Raw genomic sequence first — 20150 nt, forward strand, 5'->3', positions numbered from 1 at the left:
TTATAAAGAGGTTGAATACCAAGAGCCCACCCCGTGGTTGATTAGGACTCGCCTTCGATAGAGGAGGCAGGCCAGCGGGCCCGGTTGGGTTACCCATGTCCGTATTGATGAGAATCCCGGAATAAGGGGGCACAATCTATGCTTTGATAAGACGTGCCAAGGAAACTGCCTTGCTAAACACGCTGAGGTGGAACAGTAAAAACGATTCATATAAATGCCTGGCCGTGGTGTGATGTCACAATGCGGAATACGTCAGCAGATCTGTGCAAAAATTATTCTCTCTACGGTGTTATGTGGAACTTGTTTTGCAGAGCCGGACACTATCCTTGTGTTCCAAACCTTCTATGAAGTATTCGGAGGAGGAACCTGCCTTGCAATGCCGAAGACAATATGCGCGCCGGACTCATCGTCATTGAAGCCAGGTTCAGGGGCTACTGAGGGAGTCCCGGACTAGGGGGTGTCCGGATAGCCGGACTATCGTCACGGCCGGACTCCAAGACTATGAAGATACAAGATTGAAGACTTCGTCCCGTGTTCGGATGGGACTTTCCTTGGCGTGGAAGGCAAGCTTGGCGATACGGATATGTAGATCTCCTACCATTGTAACCGACTCTGTGTAACCCTAACCTATCCGGTGTCTATATAAACCGGAGGGTTTAGGTCCATAGGACAACAACTACAACATCAACAATCATACCATAGGCTAGCTTCTAGGGTTTAGCCTCCTTGATCTCGTGGTAGATCTACTCTTGTACTACCCATATCATCAATATTAATCAAGCAGGAGTAGGGTTTTACCTCCATCGAGAGGGCCCGAACCTGGGTAAAAATATTGTGTCCCTTGTCTCCTGTTACCATCCGCCTAGACGCACAGTTCGGGTTCCCCTACCCGAGATCCGCCGGTTTTGACACCGACAAGGACCGCATCATTCCTGTAGTGCCAAGACCCAACTTGCACAACATGAAGCCGGTCACCCTGCTCCGAGAAGGTGATGATGAAGCGCCCATCTTTTCTCATGACTTGCTGAGCCACCACCTCTCCACGCAGCGGCCATGGTCCATGCAGCTTGTTGAAGATGTTCTAGGGGAAGACCGGGTAAGGTGAGAGTACCCGAGCCACCACTCGCGAAACTGCCTCCATGTCGATGATGACTAGCTCGTCATTAATCGTTGGAGAGGCCAATGAGAGCACCCTCATCCTGCTACTCCTTTGTAGCATGGGAGGCACTGCCTTGCCGGTGAACCTGATGGAGGCGTTCGGAGTAGTAGTCAGAAGGAGACCACTCGGCTGGGGAGGAGGTCGGTGCCATTTTCCCTCCCTCCTTGCAGGGGCTATCCTCGCCAAGCCCAACTTGTCCCGTGGAAGGAATCCATTCAACCATGTTTCCCTGTAGCAAACGAACAAATGAGACCGACAAGAAATAGCAGAGAAGTAAGAACACAAGTTTGAACTTGATTCTGGGCACCACCCCTCCTTCCCTTGATATATGATACACCATCTTCAGATTTCTCCCCCAAATCAATAGAAATCATTGCGAGATTTAATTCCCCATACGAATTTGAAACAACACGAAATGCCATGTTCAAATCAGCCTTGACACCACTGGAAACTGCCCCCGTCCCTCCCCCATTACTCACCAAATCCTCCGGAGGCGAGAAATTCGGTGAGGACGAAATCACAGGCCTCCTCACTGATCCAGTCTTCAACTCCCCCTCCCTCTTCAACAGTTTTGAGTCCAAATCAGATCTCACCATCGTCGTCGTCGTCTCCCGAAAGCACTACATACACCCCTCCTGGTCTTGTGCCCACTTGAGGATCTCCCTCCCTCTCCGCTTAAAGGTGCACTAGACCTTGATGACCCACATGTATAGGGGATCAGTTGTAGTCCTTTTGATAAGTAAGAGTGTCGAATCCAACGAGGAGCAGAAGGAAATGACAAGCGGTTTTCAGTAAGGTAATGTCTGCAAGCACTGGAATTATAAGTATTGAGTAGTTTGATAGCAAGATAATTTGTAACGAGCAAGTAACGGTAACGGTAACAAAAGTGCAGCAAGGTAGCCCAATCCTTTTGAGGCAAAGGACAGGCCAAAACAGTGTCTTATGATAAGCAAAGTGTTCTTGAGGATACACGGGAAATTCATCTAGTCGCTTTCATCATGTTGGTTTGATTTGTGTTCGCTACTTTGATAATTTGATACGTGGGTGGAGCGGTGCTTAGGTGTTGTTCTTACTTGAACAAACCTCCTACTTATGATTAACCCCTCGCAAGCATCCGCAACTACGAGAAAATTATTAAGAATAAATATAACCATAGCATTAAACTTTTGGATCCAAATCATTCCCTTACAAAGTAGCACATAAATTAGGGTTTAAACTTCTGTCACTCTCGCAACCCATCATGTAATAACTACACCACAATGCATTCCCTTAGTCCCAAGTATGGTGAAGTGTCATGTAGTCGACGTTCACATGACACCACTAAGGGAATCGCAACATACATATCATCAAAATATCGAACACATATCAAGTTCACATGGTTACTTGCAACAAGATTTCTCCCGTGACCTCAAGAACCAAAGTAACTACTCACAAATGATAATCATGCTCATGATCAGAGGGGTATTAAATAGCATACTCGATCTTAACATATAATCTTCCACCAAATAAACCATATAGTAATCAACTACAAGATGTAATCAACACTACTAGTCACGCACAAGCACCAATCTAAGGTTCCGGTACAAAGATTGAACACAAGAGATGAACTAGGGTTTGAGAGGAGATGGTGTTGCTGAAGATGTTGATGGAGATTGCCCTCCCCAATATGGGAGAGTTGTTGGTGATGATGATGATGATGATGATGATTTCTCCCTCCGGGAGGGAAGTTCCCTCGGCGGAATCGCTCCGCCGGAGGGCAAAAGTGCTCCTGCCCAAGTTCCACCTCGAGACGACGGCGATTCATCCCGAAAGTCCTCTCCTAATTTTTTCTAGGTCAAAATGACTTATATACCAGAAGATGGGCGCCAGAGGTGGGCCAAGGAGGGCACAACCCACCTGGGCGCGCCAGTGCTCCCTGGCGCGCCCAGATGGGTTGTGCCCACCTAGTGGGCCCCCTCTAGTGGTTATTTGATCCAATAATTCTTATTTATTCCATAAAGAAAATCCTGTGAAGTTTCAGCTCATTTGGAGTTGTACAGAATAGGTGGCCTGACATAGCTTTTTCAGGTCCATAATTCCAGCTGCCGGTATTCTTTCTTTTTGTGCGAACCTTGGATATTATGAGAGAAAATGCTTTAGAATTACTCAAAAAAGCATTATTATGCATAAAAATATTATAAATAACAGTAGGAAAATATGATGCAAAATGGACGTATCAGACCTCCTCGAGGTGGCCACCCATCTTACACAGCTTATTGCAGCGCTCTCCCCGGGGCTGCCGTGAATGGCGGCGCCTCCATGGCCTCACCTGGGTGTCGCCTTGGCTGTCGCCAGAGCGCTCCCTCACTAAGCGTTTGAATGGCTGATTTAACGTACATAAACAATTGAACCAGCACATACCTAGAAGAGACACACAACCTTGAAAAAGGAGATCACATAGAAAAAAGTCCGCATGCTATAAGAAAAGAGTCATCGTGACTAAAAAAGGCATCATCACACATGTCAAGTCCCAAAATATACATGCCTTCTTTGTTCTGAGAAAAAAAAGGAAAAATGATAATACGTACCAATAATCACGCCCATTCTCCTTTTCTCAAAAGAGAAAAAAAGACATGTACAAATTCGATGGTCAAGAATTATTAGATGTCCTGACTAATTATTAGATGTCCTGACTTACAAAAAGACACCAAGTACTTGAAGAATTGAACCAACATGTGCAGAAAAGAGGACACTGCCTTATAATATAAAAGAAAAACATCACGTAAAGAAAAATGTGCATGACATACAAAAAAGAGACACAACCTTAGAACGGGGTATGACGTAAAAAGGAAAAAGAGTCATCGTGATTTAAAAAGGCATCATCACACATATTGAAGTCTCAAAATGTACACCTTCAACAAAAAGTCCCAAAATATACACCCGCAAAAGGAAGTCCCGAAATATACGTGCCTTCTTTGTTTAAAAAAAAGAGAAATAATGGTATGCCTGAATAATCAAGTGTGTTCTCATTTTCTAATAAAAATGAAAAGGGATGTGTATGAAATTCGACGGTCAAAATCTATCTGATATCCTGGCTTGTAAAAAGATACCACGTACTTGAAGAATTGAACCAACACAAAAAGAAAAGTGGACACTTTTTTAGCAAGGATAGAAAAGAGGACATAAACCAAAATCCAGTCATGATTAAAAAATGCAATCATCACATATGTCCAAGTTTTAAAATGCCAGGTGCCTTCTCCGTTTTGAAAAAGTAAGAAACATGATATGGACAAATAATCAAGTGCCTTCTCCCTTTTCGAAAAAAGGAAAAAAGATACATACGAATAGATGATCTTCTCCTTTCGAAAAAAATAAAATGTGTACCTTTTTTTTTTGACCAAAGAACAATAGGGTAAGCCCCCTACTGTGAGTATCCAAATTACATAATCAAGTGGTTGTTGGGGGGACAACCAAGTAGGTACAAACTAGGGGGAGGAAAGTAATGAAATTATTGAAAAATTAAATATTGTCTATCCATGAAGACATGCCCTCTTTTAGAGTGGGTTTAGCCCTCAGCATGGTCATTTTGAAATATCTGACAAAGTCATTTTTGCAATCATTTATTGAGCAAGGTATCCCTTGAAAAATCATCCCATTCCTTTGGTTCCATATGCTCCAGCATCCAAGAATCATGATTTCCATGAAGTGGTCAATTTTATATCTCTGTCTAGCATCAATAATCATATTGTTGATCTCCATATCCGAATTCCATTCAAATCCAATGTTCCACCAGAAACCTTGACTAAATGGACAAGTGAATAGAAAATGTGTACCTTCCACATGGATCATAGTAATACATATTTTCTACGTCCTTTAGTGGGTGACATACAATTCACGTAGAGGTGTATCTTCCAATTATGATTGGAATATTAATTTAGACAAATGACATTAGTTTATGGAACAATAATTGATTGTAAAAGAAACGCGTTACAACCAATAGTAAAGCCTATAGTACAAGAATTGTACGTCACTGTTTGAAGAACTTAGCATTTGTACAATATTATAATATCTCAAATTTAACCTCTTACATTAAGCATGTTAATACAATTTTGTTAATAATTATGTATCAAAATAATGCTAGCCCGTGCGGGTGCATGCGTTGATGACTAGTAATATTAAGGTCAATGCATACATATATTATTAAATGTATTAATAATAATATGGTGTTCTACGTTGGCTGATTTATTGGATCTAAATATATGAACCATTGTCTTCTTCAAGTTTCTACATATGAAACATAGGATAATTTTTCTCTTGGACTCTCTCAAAAATTTCCGAATCTATAATGTGGTCACCCAACAACTGTATAATATTGGCCCTCCAATCCATATTACTTGTCGCTCAAGCGAATGTATCTAGCACTGGGGTTATACTTTTTGTCTCTCAACTGTCAAAACACTACATTTTAGAACTTTCTCCCATTGAAAGCAGTTCATAACTATGACCTAACCTGGTAAATAGAAAATTACAAAAGGTTGAGTAAAATCTTTGAACAAAGGAAAAAAAGGAAGAAATGAGTTACTTTTGAAATACAAATATTTTGTAGACCAATTTATAGTGAACAAATAAAATATTAGGCAATTTGCAGCCCCGCTCGAAGGGGCGGGCCATTAATGATAACATGACAAAGGGAAACATAAATTAACAAAAAACTAAAAGTTCTGCAATGAACTTGGTGAAATGTGTAAAGATCGGAAACTATATATGCACTGCAAACTTAAAAATTAAAAAGTGATGAAAAATTCACTCATCAGCATATTAATTTAGATTATTTCATTTATTATTTCCTGAATGTTTCACTAATTTCAGCCATACTGTCACACACAGAATATTTATTCCAAAATAGTTATAAATAAAATTCATAAATTACAACAAACATTTCAACTATTTCTTTCACATTTCAATAAATTTCAAAAACATTACACAATGATTTAATGCAAATATGAAATTCTTAGACACATTTCATTAATTTTAGTCCTCTTTTTAAAAAAACTAAGGAAATTCCGCATCGTCTTTTCATACAATTTATAGAATTAACTTTGAAAGTTTTGAATTTTTTGAAAAAGTACTGTTATAAAAAAAATACCTTTAGTAATTCATGGATATAATGTATGTTTTAATATTTTATCGGTATTCCTGCAAATATCTGCTATATGTATTGATATATGCATTGTATTGAGTTATTCCTATAAGTGCCCGCTAATCTTAAAGCAGGAGTGAACAACTGATTTGGCTCCGTAGCTATAATATCTGCGTTCTAGCATGCCTTGTGAGTTGACACAAAAACAGTTGTCGATTGAGCAAGTAGACGCTTGCCATTAGAATATGTATATATTTGCATGAAGTCATAGGATGTTCAGACATACACAGCTTACCTACACACTTTTCCTACATGCGCCACCCCAACTACATCGATTGGTATTTTATTTCTCTCTTTTAGGTTCTCTTTTCTTTGTGATTACTATAGAATATTTATTAAGAATTTATTTTTCTTTTTTCATTTGTTAATTGTAGTTTTGGTTAGTTTTTGTTTTGTTTCTGATCTTCTTTTCCTTTTTTTTGTTTGCCTTATTTCATTTCTGTAAATATCTGAATAAAACTTTCTGAGATCCACAGAAAAATATGTTTTTTTCTATTTTCTGGTTTTCTTTTTATATTTTATACAAAAAATATACGTTTTGTTGAATACAGGTTTCTCCGTGTAATTCATATGACATTTTTTGAAACTCTTGAATATGTTTCCAAATAGATAAATATATTTTAAAGATTGACAGACCTTTCATTTTCACATAGAAGATTCTAAAACATCTTTCATGACCATTTTTTTGGCATACCTAAATACTTATTTTATTGTTCATGAACATCTTTATGAATATATAATCCTTTTTTGAAAAACATTACCTATATTTTTGGTACATGTTAAAAACATCGATACACATGAACATTTGTTTTGGTCTACATGAACATTTTTTCATAACATATTAACACTTCTACTCATTCAAGAATATTTGACTTCTTATTGGGCCGATTATATAAAATAAATAAATTGATTTTTTTCCAAGATTTGTCAAAAATAAATTTTGCATAATAATTGGCCGAATTTTTTTCTAATGATGTGGGCCTCTTGTTAGAATAGACAACTGTAAGAGTGGAAGGCAAACTTTAACGTTGGTGTTCTGGCCCACGTGAACAAGGAGTTGCTTAAAATGAGCCATTGGCAGCGCGCATGCCCCGAAACCTATTTGGCACCTTCAGAGCCATCTATAGTACATTCGGTACGCGGTGCACACCATTCCGTATGAAATGGGCAAGCTCATTTAGCACTATAGCAAATCAGGCTTGTTATGGTTGTTTTCTACGTTCTTTCCTTTTGTTTCCTTTTCAATTTCAATTTTACAATATCCTTTTTGAAATTATTTTGAACAAACATTTTATGTTCATTTTTTGGGTTTTATGCACGGACATTTTTCAAATTGGAGTAACATTTTTCCAAAATAGATGAACATTTTTTTTTCAAATTTGATGAACTATTCAAAAAAATCATTGAAACTTTTTCAAAAGTGATTCATTTTGTTTCAACAGGAACGAACGTTTTTCAATTTTTTCACTTTTTTCAAGACTGAAATTTTTTAGTTTTTCAAATCCATGAGCTTTTTTGAAGTTTTTGAAAAAAAAAAATCAAAATCCATGAACTTTCTTTTCAAATTCGTTTTTTTAATTTGAGAACTTTTGTTTTCTAAACTCATGAACTTATTTCAAATTGTGAACTTGGTATGTAATTTCCATTTTTTCTTCTAATTTTCACAAATAAATGTTCTGTTAAAAGTTAATGGCCAACACCATGGTGAATGTTTAGCAGTCAGAGGTCAAAGGTCAAAGTTTCAGTGTCCGCTCAGCCGCTCGCTCGCTCTCGCAGGAGAGCGACTATGTACAATTTTCAGTTAAATGTTGTACAATTTTAAATAAATTATTAAAAAATCAATATATGTCAAACATTTTTCAACACGTTGAACATTTTTTATGGCATGAAACATTTTATCTTTGTGAAATAATTACTTATATTATATAAACAACTTTAGAAAATGTCATGAACATTCCTTTAAATGTGTGCACATTTTTGTTAAAAATAGTTTTTTGAATTACAAGAAAATGTTATTACATTGTATAAACATTTGTAAAAAAATGCCATGAACATTTTTTTACACAAGCTTTTTCCAAATGCCACAAACATTCTTTTAATACTATCAACATTTCTTGGAGTTGCGTGAATATTTTTTACAACAGAAAAAAATTGTAGTCCCTATGAGCACCTTTTCGAAATTTGAACTAACTATTGTTTCAAATACATATATTTAGGATATTCAAAACATTTGTACGAAAAAAAGGAACAAGACAATATAATGAACAAAGAGCAGCAGAAGCAAGTTACTAGCCCGGCTCACTAGCCTATCGCTTGAGGCGATGCTACGTTAGGTCTCGCATAAAGCGCTACCTAGATATTCCCCAGAGCTGTACATTGGGGACCCTGATTTTTAGAGCATTATTTTTCCTAGTAGTTAATCAAATCAAAATGTGAACAATTGAATTTTACATATGGTCGATTGTGACATAGCATCTGTGTAGTTGAATGTTACTTCAAATTCATTGTGACATAGCATATGCATTTTCTTAGTCTGCTTCTTAAAATACAATTTAAAATTTCTTTGTCCCCCTTCGGTGCAAGCGATTGTGGAATGTAGCATCTGCCTATCTTTATTCATAAGAGGAATATATGCCCCTAAAAAAGGGTCATATATTAATATCCTTAATATGTCAATACAGTCGGCCTCTAAACTAACACGACATCCATAGCTAATTAAGATATCGAGAAAGCACAATCGCCAAACTAATAAAAGAGAAATTTCCTCAAAAAATAGAACGAGAAAAGAGAAATAAAAGCATGATTTAGTCGAAGTGAACGGCAACACACAGTGACAGAAACAACACCAATCACTACCCTTCGCAACACATGAACTGAGATTGAGATTCTTAGAATATGGAGTTGAGTATGAGTAAGCAATGCTCAGCAAATACCCCATCGTGGTTATCAGCAGTTTCTTGACTAAATATGAGATCTGTTTGGACTGCATGTTTCACCCGCAGGCATATTCTTTTTCATGAGAATTGAAGCTGGCTTGTGTTACGTAATCGAATAGTTTGGGTTTTACTAAGCTAACTCATTAGCCATCTCTTTGCTTTCTGCCAAAACAAAACCATGTCTGAAATTTTTTGTTTACTAAAAATAACTCATGCTTATGTATGCTAAGTTGCTCACTCCCATCTTCTAATGGCATCAACTGGATACGGGGTAAAGCCAACAACTATAATTTGTTATCTCACAAAAAAATGTAGTTTGTTAAGAGTGAATTTTTTTATATAATAAGTTTGTTAAGAGTTGCTCTTACTCATCGGCCGAACTGTTAATAATAACCATGTGACGAGAAAGAGAGTTACAGGAGTACATTTTCATTTGGTACTAGAGATAGAGATATGGATGCTCTGTTGAAAGGAGGGGAAAGAAGAATAGCTTTATTGAGTGCTGCAAAAGAAATTATTGCTCCCAGTTGTCAAATTAACTCTATGGCATGCCCTTTCCCAAAAGAGAGATAATAACTTGATTAGATGAATCTTGGGAAGTTTTGCATATCAAGGCTATGTATATAACATCTGTCGGCAGCGACAAACTGATGCTGAAAATGTTCACAACTACAGTCCGAAATAATGATTTCAATAATAGAAGCGATCATGCATGGAGTCATCTTTGCTCTCCAATTAATCCAAACGGTTCACTGCCAGTCGCCATGCTATAAATACACCCCCATCCTCGGCAGATTTGTGGCAGCCAGGCAAGCAAGCATCAACACATATATGCACCCATGGCACTAGCTAGCTCAGCACCACAACCTGCTCTTACCATAAAATTGAATATGTGCCATTTTTCAAAAGTAAATCTTACCTAATAATTGGCCATTTTTTTCGATGATGTGGGCCCCTGGTTGGAATACACAACTGCAAGAGTGGAAGGAAAAATGCAGAGTTTGTGTGCTGGCCCACGAGACCGAGCAGTTGCTTGCGACGAGCCATTGCCTGCGCGAATGCAAAGTCTCGACAACTGCGAGATGGTAATCCATATCATGGTAGGTGATCGCTAGATGGGCTGGCTCAATATGGTTTTCTGGGACACGGTTTTCGGAATTTTGTATGACAGGTTTCGACCGGTTTTAGAAGCTTCTACGTGTTATATTTTTATTTTTTTTCTCCTTTCTGTGCTTCTTCGCCGGCTTTCCTCCGTTTTCATATTTCTCAAAAACATGTCCATTTTTCAAATACACGTTGTTCATTTTGTTAAGTACACGTTTTCAACATTTTCTCCAATACATGGTAAACATTTTTAAACATATTGAACATTTTTTAAATGGCATGAAACATGTCATTGAACTATGCGAACATTTTTTTACATTGTACACACATCCATAAACTTAAATGCGTGAAAGATTTTTTTACAATTTCACATACTTTTTTGAGTGGCATCATATTTATTTTTCCGAATGACACAAAGTTTTTGTACATTACAGATAGATTTAATAAAATTTCAGAAACGTTCTTTAGCACGTGACATATGTTTAAAATGTCACGAACATTTTTTAATGCTACCAATTTATTGTCTAAAAGTTGTGCATATACTTTTTCACCACATGGACATTTTTAATGTGGGTGCACCTTTTCAAATTTCGAAGAAATATTATATATATATATATTATGAATATTTTAAATATTATATATATATATATTCTGAATATTTTAACACGTGTAGAAAAGAAAATTTGAACAAAACAAATATTAAGAATAAATATCAGTACATGCATGGTACTGGGCTGGCCAACTATCCTATCGACCGAGACGAGGCTAGGTTTCATGTAAAGCGATCCCTAGACATGCCCTGCAGGTGTACATTTTATTTTGAACACAGTACACAGGCAAGCGCTTATATATATACGAGTGTGCACTCACTTCTATGAACGCACACACGCATACCTTATCCGTATGAGAACCTCCGAGAGACTGAGTCGGCATATCATCTTAAGAACGACGAAGTCACCATGGACGCCTCGTAGTCGATGGAACGTCTCCCCTCCCACTGAACGCGCATCCCGGGAAAACCTGAAATAAATCCAGCAAAATCCGAGCACTAGTACTTAAACCTGATGGGCTGGGGGTAGCACTGTCCTCCTAACCATCCAACCACAGGTTGGTTTGCCCCGTAGATGTACATTGGGGAGCCCGTTTTCCCCCATAAAAAAGGGGGACCCCGATTTTCAAAGCAATATTTATCCCTCATAGTTAATCCAATTAAAATTGCACAAATGAATTTTATTTATGTTTGATTCTGACATAGTTGCATTTGTTTTATGTGTTACTTCATCTTGATTGTGACATAGCATATGTGTTTTCTTAGTCTGCGTCTTAAAAGACAATTTTATAATGTCTTGTAGTCTTTAGGTGGGAGCAATCGTGGATTCTAGTATTTATGTATCTTTTTTAATAAAGGGAATATATTAACATCATTAAGATATCAATCATAGCCAATCGGTCTTACACTAAAACGATATCCATAGCTAATCAAGATATCGAGAATGCACAAATGCCCACTAATAAATGAGAAATTTGTTCAAAACTTGAAAGAGACAAGTGAAATAAAAGCATGATTTGGCCAAAGTGAACTGAGATTGAGATTCTTAGAATATGTAGTTGTGTGGCCAGTAAGCAATGTGCTGTAAATATCCTATCCTGGTTATCTGCTGTTTCTTGACCAAATATGAGATCTGTTTGTACTGCCATGTTTCTCCCGTGGGCATATTCTTTTTCATGAGAACTGAAGTTGGCTTTTGTTACTAAATCTAGTAGTTTGGGTTTACTAAGCTAACGCATTAGCCGTCTCTTTGCTTTCTACCAAAAAAAAATCCATGTCTAATGGTTTTCGTTTAGTAAGAGAACTCATGCTTATGTATGCTAAGTTGCTCACTCCCATCTCCCAATGGCATCAGCTGGATACGGGGTTAAGAGTTAAGACATCAACTAAAGTTTGTTAAGAGTGATTTTTTTGATATAGTAAATTGATAAGAGTCGCTCTTACTCATCTCAGGTGAACTATTAATAAGAACCATGTGACGAGAAAGAGAGTTACAGAAACACATTTTCATTTGGCACTAGAGATAGAGATATGGATGCTCTGTCGGAAGGAGAGGAAAGAAGAATAACTTTGTTGAGTGCTGTAAAAACAAAAAATCTTTATACCCTTTCCCAAAAGAGAGAAAACAACTTGATACGATGAATCTTGGCAAGTTTTGCATATCAAAGCTATGTATGTATATAACACATGTCGGCGGCGACAAAATGATGCTGAAAATGTTTTAGAACTACAGTCCCAAATAATGAATTCAATAATAGAGGCGATCATGGAATCATCTTTGCTTTCCAAATTAATCCCCACCTCGTCGTCTCCTTTCACTGCTAGTCGCCATGCTATAAATACAACCCTTCCTCGGCACATTTTTGGCAGCCAAGCAAGCATCAACAGGTACCATTATCCATTACACAAGCTACCTTAGCTCACCATGTGCTCCTAAAAGAGAATGGCGGCCTACTACAACGGCGGCAGGCCCATGTCCTACTCCAACACCGGCGAGGGCTTCGACGGTGGCAGGACCATTTACTCCACCCCCACTGAGTGCTATGACGCCAGCAAGCACGGCCTTGGCACCGGCCGCGGCCATGGGTATGGCGGGACCAGAATGTACTCCGACACGACCGACGTCCAGTGCTTCGACTCCAGCATGCACGGGCAAGGCCGCGGCGGCGGTGGCAGGACCATGTATTCCAACACCGCCGACGGGCTCTTCGACTCAGGCAGGCCCGGGTATGGGCACGTCCACAGCTACGGGCACAACGACGGTAGGATCATGTCGCACACTACTACCACCACCAAGGAGTCCTTCGGCGGAGGCGAGCAGGGGCAGGGGTACTACAAGAAGGAGGTGAAGCAGCACAAGAACAGGGAGCTCGTCGGTGAGGTCGGCGCCTTTGCCCCGGTAATTACTCAAGAAGTCAACATAGCATAGAGATAGAGTACAATTTTATCTATGTAACTAAGATTGAAGTTTTAATAACCGGCTAGCCTCGCTATAGCAGTTTGAGCAGGGTGTCGCTATATGGTGTTTATGTACAATTGTCGGGTAACGTTATGAAATAGCCACTATAGCCCGCTATAGTTGATATGAATGACCACTACTATTAATTTTTGAGAGCCAGAGTAATCTCTCCTACTTATGAAGATTGAAGTTGATGGTGAGTTCACTTTTGCGTCCAAGATTCTTTCTAAATAAACAAATACAGGGATCCCCACATGTAGATCAAATTGCTCAAAACCATCATATTTGTGGCTAGGGTACTTCAAAACTACCATTTTTGCCAAAAATTATAAAAGACCACTAATTTTGTGCCAAGTGAATAACGAACACGTTTAATAGCAAAACTGATGGGTGGGACCTGTCTGTCCAGGCTGATGTGGCACTACCTGTCAGCCATACCTCTGGCCTCCTCTCTCCTCTCTTGCTCTTCTGTCCTCTCCTTCGTTCCCACAGGAGTAGCGACCGTGGAAGAACAATAGCGGCTGTTGACCCAGTCCGCTCCGCCGAGGCCGAGCCATCGAGCGCCCGCGCCCCAGCATGACAGGCCGAGCACCCTGCGTGTGCGCCCCTGCCTGCTCCGGCAAGGCCGAGCCCCCACCTGCCCGCGCCCCTGCCCGCTCCGGCGAGGCCGATGCACCGCCAGCCCGCGCCCCTGCCCCTGCCAGCTCCGACGAGGCCGAGGCCCTGCCCCTGCCTGCGGCGATGGTGCAACTGAACACGCGATCCGCGTCATGCCGCCGAGTTCGATATGGTAGGCTCGTTGGGGAGGAGGTAGCGCGCCACTGCGCCTTGCGGGGTGGATCAGGCGGCCGGTGCCGGGGGGAGCTCGTTGGGCGGCGCCGCCGTGTCCGGTGAGGTGGCCGGAGCCGGCAAGGGGAGCGGAGATGGCTGCGGGCAGGTGCATGGCACGGTTGTGGCGGTTGGCATGGTGCAGTAGTGGCCGGAGATAGGAAAAGAAAAGAAGGAAATAAGACATATGGCTGATAGGTGGAGCCCCGTCCATGTCAGCGAGTCAACAAATTGACTAGGACTAGCTTTCTCCCCATCAGCCTGACAGTTGGGTCCCACTCGTCAGTTTTGTTGTTAGTCACGGCTCACGTCTAATTTAGTGCATTTGTTATTCACTTGACACAGAAGTAGTGGTCTTGTGTTATTTTTGGCAAAAGTGATAGTTTTGAAGTACCCTAGCCGCAAATGTGGTGGTTTTGAGATTTACTCCCACATGTGAAACTAGCAATCTTCCCAGAGACACATACTTTATTGGATCTCGTCAGAGGGACTCCAAGACACATATGAACAAATGTAATTTACTCACATGTAAGATCTATCATAAATAAACAAATACACTACTTTCATGTGAGACTATTTTTTTTAAATGACATTAATGACATAGACAAAAATGTGACTTCAACCCAAAATCGATCTTGGATTTAGTTTTCAGCCCAACCTAATATGATCATTTAAAATTCTCTAGCTACATTGATAAAGAACACTAACGTTATTTCATCCCATCTAGGCTAAAAGTTCCGTGGCAAGGCACGGGCATCCTGCAGGTAAAATTATTACTCAGGCAGGCAAGTTACACTCTCACAGCATCATCGGTCTTAACCTAACACAAACATCATCGATTTTAGAGTCATCTTTATGTTTGTGCTTTATATATCAAACCTCATGCTAGCACCAATTAAACGAAGTGTTGCATGCCCATGAGCACCGCGACACCACCACCAGGGCCGCTGCCCCGGTATCCAAGACCTCGACGTCACCTCACCCGCCACCCACCGCTACCCCAACCAAAGATACGAGTGGAAAGCCCCGTCTTTTGCACCCTTGAGCGGCCCCAGCGCTGAGACCCAATAGGTTGGCCAAAACTGGCCTCCATCGGCCCGTCCTGCCGCTGGGCGCGAGATGAGCTTGGTCCTGCTGCCGGAAGTGAGACGAGTCCGGTCCTGCCGCCGGGCACGAGACGAGCTTGGTCCTGCTGCCGGGTGCGAGATGAGCTCGGTCCTGCTATTGGGTGCGAGACGAGGCCGGTCCTGCTACCGGGAGCGAGACGAGCGATTGATCGCAACTGGGAGAGGGCCAATAAGTCCGGCCATTGCCGCCGGGCGCGAGACGAGCTTGGTCATGCTGCCGGGCGCGAGATGAGTCTGGTCCTGCTGCCGGGCGCGAGACGAGCTCGGTCCTGCTGCCGGGCACGAGATGAGCTCAGTCCTACTGTCGGGCACGAGACGAGCGATGGAACGCAACAGGGAGAGGGCCAACCCTTCCATGAAGGTTGCACCCGAACGATGAGGAGAGGAATCGAAGGTTGACAAGGGTGCTCACCGACCGGCCGACAGCAAGAAGTCCGGCCGCTGCCGAGAAACGACCTAGACCACCGCCTTGAGCCACCACCACGTCGTGGCAGCCCACATCCATGTCGGGACCCCCCCCCCCCCCCCCCCCGAGCCACCCTTCGACGGCCATGGGCCAGATCCGAGGAGTAGGCCAACAACCACCGTTGCCCCTGCCGAAGCCGCGACCATGAAGAGCCCCGGCCCCCGACCTGCACAACCAGTCGGGCCCCAGGGGACAAATCCGGCCAGAAACCAGCTCGCTCGCAACCTCCTGCATTCCCGCCGCTTCAGATCCGCCGCCGCCACGAGTGCATCCACCATCGCGAGACCCTCCATGCCACCACCGCAAATTAGCAGCCCCGCCGCCGTATTGTGTGGCCACGCCTCCGCGCCCCCGATAGAGCAGCACCGCCGCCCGAGCAAGGGACCCTGCGTTGCCGGCGCTCGAGCAGCGAGAGACGAGTCCCTGCCGCCCGCCATCACCAAACGGGCTTCGCCCGACGTGCGTACGGACGCCGGCGAGGGAAGAAGACGAAGGGAGGGGGCCCGGCCCACGGCGCCCTAGGGTTTCCCCTCAGTCGCCCGCGGGGACGATATAGGAGGAGGAGGGGAGATAGTGCCACTAAGAATAAATTTCTCCTTGGTCACGACCAAGACTACATTGTGGATGTGCCCTCACGCACCAGCCAGCCATCTCCCTCGGCCACTAAGGCCACAACCTCCATGCACTAACCACTTAACTGGCATGCACATGTAGACGTCCAAGTCAAGCGCGTGCGTAGCAGCTCTCAACGGCCACACAGCCGACCATGCAGGTAACTAACTAGGATGCCTTTGGTTGCACCCATTTGGGCAAACCAGGCCCGCACGGGACGAAAATCAGCTGTTTGATTGCCTAGGCTGCACCCAGTCTCGGCCCGCACGAAATTTAAAGCAGTCCCAGGCCAGGCTAGCGAGCTACTGCCGAATCGGCAGTTTCTCTGCAGCCAGGCTAAGCATGGCCACACGTGGCTCCTCGCTGCACCCCCGGAAAGCGCAAGAGACAGCCGGGACGTCTCATAACTCCACCTCTCTCTCGTGTCACTGTCCACTCCCTTTCACACCACGCTTCCTCACTTTCCTCTCATCGCTCGTTGCTCTCCTCTCCTCTCCTCTGATGAGTCACCTGCCGCCATGCTGTCCGTTGACCCCCATCAATGCCGGCAACTACTGCATCCACGAGCGGTGGGTTACCGGCTTGGCGTACTCCGGGGTCGATCTCATGCGGGCTCTGCACGCGCCGTCTCCTATCTGCACCAGGCCACCTCGTCTGGTCAGTGCAGTGACAGACGCTCTGGCTCCGCCGCAGTTACTGGACCTTGTGGTCCTGGGTTTGGTGGCACCGCCGGAGGGGGGCCGCCACTACACCGCTGCAAGGAACCCCTGTCGGTGGGGGCGGTTTTTTACCCCCATCCAAGGGTTTTCTCCGGGCATCGCGGCATGCCCATGGACGACGTCGCCCTCCTCCTCGTCCGCGTGCATGGCCACGAGCACCGAGCCAATGCCGACGACCGTTGGCTTTTGTGGCTCCTCCTCCTCTTCATCCGCCATCTCCTTCCCACCGGGGTTTTCTCCGAGGCCGGCGTACGCTCGAGCTACACCCGCTTTGGTAAGAACCAAATCTCCCTCTGCTCATAGATTTGTAGATTAGGGTTCCATCATTAGCATGCCAATTAGTCGATTTGATTCGATTCAATTCTAGTGGAATCGAATCGAATGGATTTGATTCCTTCTTGTGCGGTATTGCTCATAGGAAGGGTAGTGTTCATGCTTGTTGTGTGTTTGATGTGTATGCCTAGTAGTGTTCATAGGCACGCAATATTGAAGTGTGCTTAGTGCTCATGATGTACAATGTGTTCATGGGCATAGTAGATAGGTGTTGTGTTTGATGTTCATGCTTTGTAGTGTTCATAGGCATGCAAGATTTGTGTGTGCTTAGTGCTCATGATGTACAATGTGTTCATGGGCATGGTAGATTGTGTTTCATGTTCATGATTAGTGCTCATGTGCAAGAATGTGTTCATGATGCTAGCCATATTGTTGTTGTCTTTCATGTTCCTGCTAAGAATTCATGTGCTTGTTATCTAGATTGGTGTGTGTTTCATGTTCATGCTTAGGGTTCCTAGGCATGCTGATACGTCCATTTTGCATCATGTTTTTATATCGATATTTATTGCATTATGGGCTGTTATTACACATTATATCTCAATACTTATGGCTATTCTCTCTTATTTTACAAGGTTTACCATGAAGAGGGGGAATGCCGGCAGCTGGAATTCTGGCTGGAAAAGTAGCAAACATTGGAAACCTATTCTGCACTGCTCCAAAAATCCTGAAACTCCACGAAACTTAGTTTTGGAATTAATAAGAATTATTGAGCGGAAGAAACACCTCAGGGGGCCCACACACTGGCTAGGAGGGTGGGGGCGCGCCCCCTGTCTCTTGGCCCCCCTGGTGCCCCCCCGGTGTCCATCTTCTGCTATATGAGGGCTTTTACCCTGGAAAAAATTGTGGGCAAGCTTACGAGAAGAAACTCCGCCACCACGAGGCGGAACCAATCTAGAGCTCCGGCAGAGCTGTTCTGCCGGGGACACTTCCCTCCGGGAGGGGGAAATCATCACCATTGTCATCGCCAACGATCCTCTCATCGGGAGGGGGTCAATCTCCATCAACATCTTCACCAGCACCATCTCCTCTCAAAACCCTAGTTCATCTCTTGTATCCGATCTTGTATCAAAACCACAAATTGGTACATGTGGGTTGCTAGTAGTGTTGATTACTCCTTGTAGTTGATGCTAATTGGTTTACTTGGTGGAAGATCATATGTTTAGATCCTTAACGCATATTATTACCCCTCTGATTATGAACATGAATATGCTTTGTGAGTAGTTACGTTTGTTCCTGAGGACATGGGTGAAGTCTTGCTATTAGTAGTCATGTGAATTTGGTATTCGTTCGATATTTTGATGAGATGTATGTTGTCTTTTCCTCTAGTGGTGTTATGTGAACGTCGACTACATGACACTTCACCCTTATTTGGGCCTGGAGGAAGGCATTGGGAGTAATAAGTAGATGATGGGTTGCTAGAGTGACAGAAGCTTAAACCCTAGTTTATGCGTTGCGTCGTTAGGGGCTGATTTGGATCCATATGTTTAATGTTGTGGTTAGGTTTACCTTAATAATTCTTTTGTAGTTGCGGACGCTTGCAATAGGGGTTAATCATAAGTGGGATGCTTGTCCAAGTAAGGGCAGTACCCAAGCACCGGTCCACCCACATATCAAATTATCAAAGTACCGAACACGAATCATATGAACGTGATGAAAACTAGCTTGATGATAATCCCCATGTGTCCTCGGGAGCTCTTTTCTCGTTATAAGAAATTGTCCAGGCTTATCCTTTTCTACAAAAAGGATTGAGACACCTTGCTGCACTTTATTTACTTTCATTGCTTGTTACTCGTTACAATTTATCTTATCACAAAACTATCTATTACCTACATTTTCAGTGCTTGCAGAGAAAACCTTGCTGAAAACCGCTTATCATTTCCTTCTGCTCCTCGTTGGGTTCGACACTCTTACTTATTGAAAGGACTACGATAGATCCCCTACACTTGTTGGTCATCAAGACTCTTTTCTGGCGCCGTTGCCGGGGAGTGTAGCGCTTTTGGTGAGTGGAACTTGGTAAGGAAACATTTATATAGTGTGCTGAAATTTTCTGTTACTTGTCAGTATGGAAACTAATCCTTTCAGGGGCTTGTTCGCAGTATCTTCACGCCGACCAGAAGAGCAAAGAGTTGCTCCTCAACCTATTGAACTTTTTGAAAATATTTACTTTGAGATTCCTTCAGGTATGATAGAGAAACTGCTAGCTAATCCATTTGCAGGAGATGGAACATTGCATCCCGATTTACACCTTATCTTTGTGGATGAAGTTTGTGGATTATTTAAGCTTGCAGGTATTCCCGATGATGTTGTCAAAAGGAAGGTCTTCCCTTTATCTTTAAAGGGAGATGCATTGACATGGTATAGGCTATGTGATGATACGAGATCTTGGAATTATAAACGATTGAAGTTGGAATTTACTAGAAGTTCTACCCTATGCATCTTGTTCATCGTGATCACAAATACATATATAATTTCTGGCCTCGCGAAGGAGAAAGCATCGCTCAAGCTTGGGGGAGGCTTAAGTCAACGTTATATTCATGCCCCAATCATGAGCTCTCCAGAGAAATGATTATTCAAAATTTTTATGATCGGCTTTCTCTGAATGATCGCAACCTGCTCGATACTTCCTGTGTTTGTTCTTATATGCTGAAGACTATTGATTTCAAATGGGACTTATTGGAA

The 20150-nt window shown here is 42.6% G+C and overlaps 1 protein-coding gene across 1 annotated transcript; it reads left to right on the forward strand.

Annotated features, from left to right (window-relative positions):
- The first annotated feature begins 12815 nt into the window (after positions 1-12815).
- On the forward strand, positions 12816-13552 carry LOC123066885 (uncharacterized). Its single transcript, XM_044489872.1, has one exon. It carries the CDS (start codon positions 12871-12873, stop codon positions 13354-13356), a length of 486 nt encoding a protein of 161 aa, XP_044345807.1. The 5' UTR covers positions 12816-12870; the 3' UTR covers positions 13357-13552.
- The last annotated feature ends 6598 nt before the right edge of the window (positions 13553-20150 follow it).

This window comes from Triticum aestivum, chromosome 3B (genome assembly GCF_018294505.1).
Source record: "Triticum aestivum cultivar Chinese Spring chromosome 3B, IWGSC CS RefSeq v2.1, whole genome shotgun sequence".
Classification (NCBI taxonomy): domain Eukaryota; kingdom Viridiplantae; phylum Streptophyta; class Magnoliopsida; order Poales; family Poaceae; genus Triticum; species Triticum aestivum.

Bases quoted from the DNA above. Each gene is read 5' to 3' on its own strand.
- LOC123066885 (XM_044489872.1), top strand. From the start codon at position 12,871: ATGGCGGCCTACTACAACGGCGGCAGGCCCATGTCCTACTCCAACACC.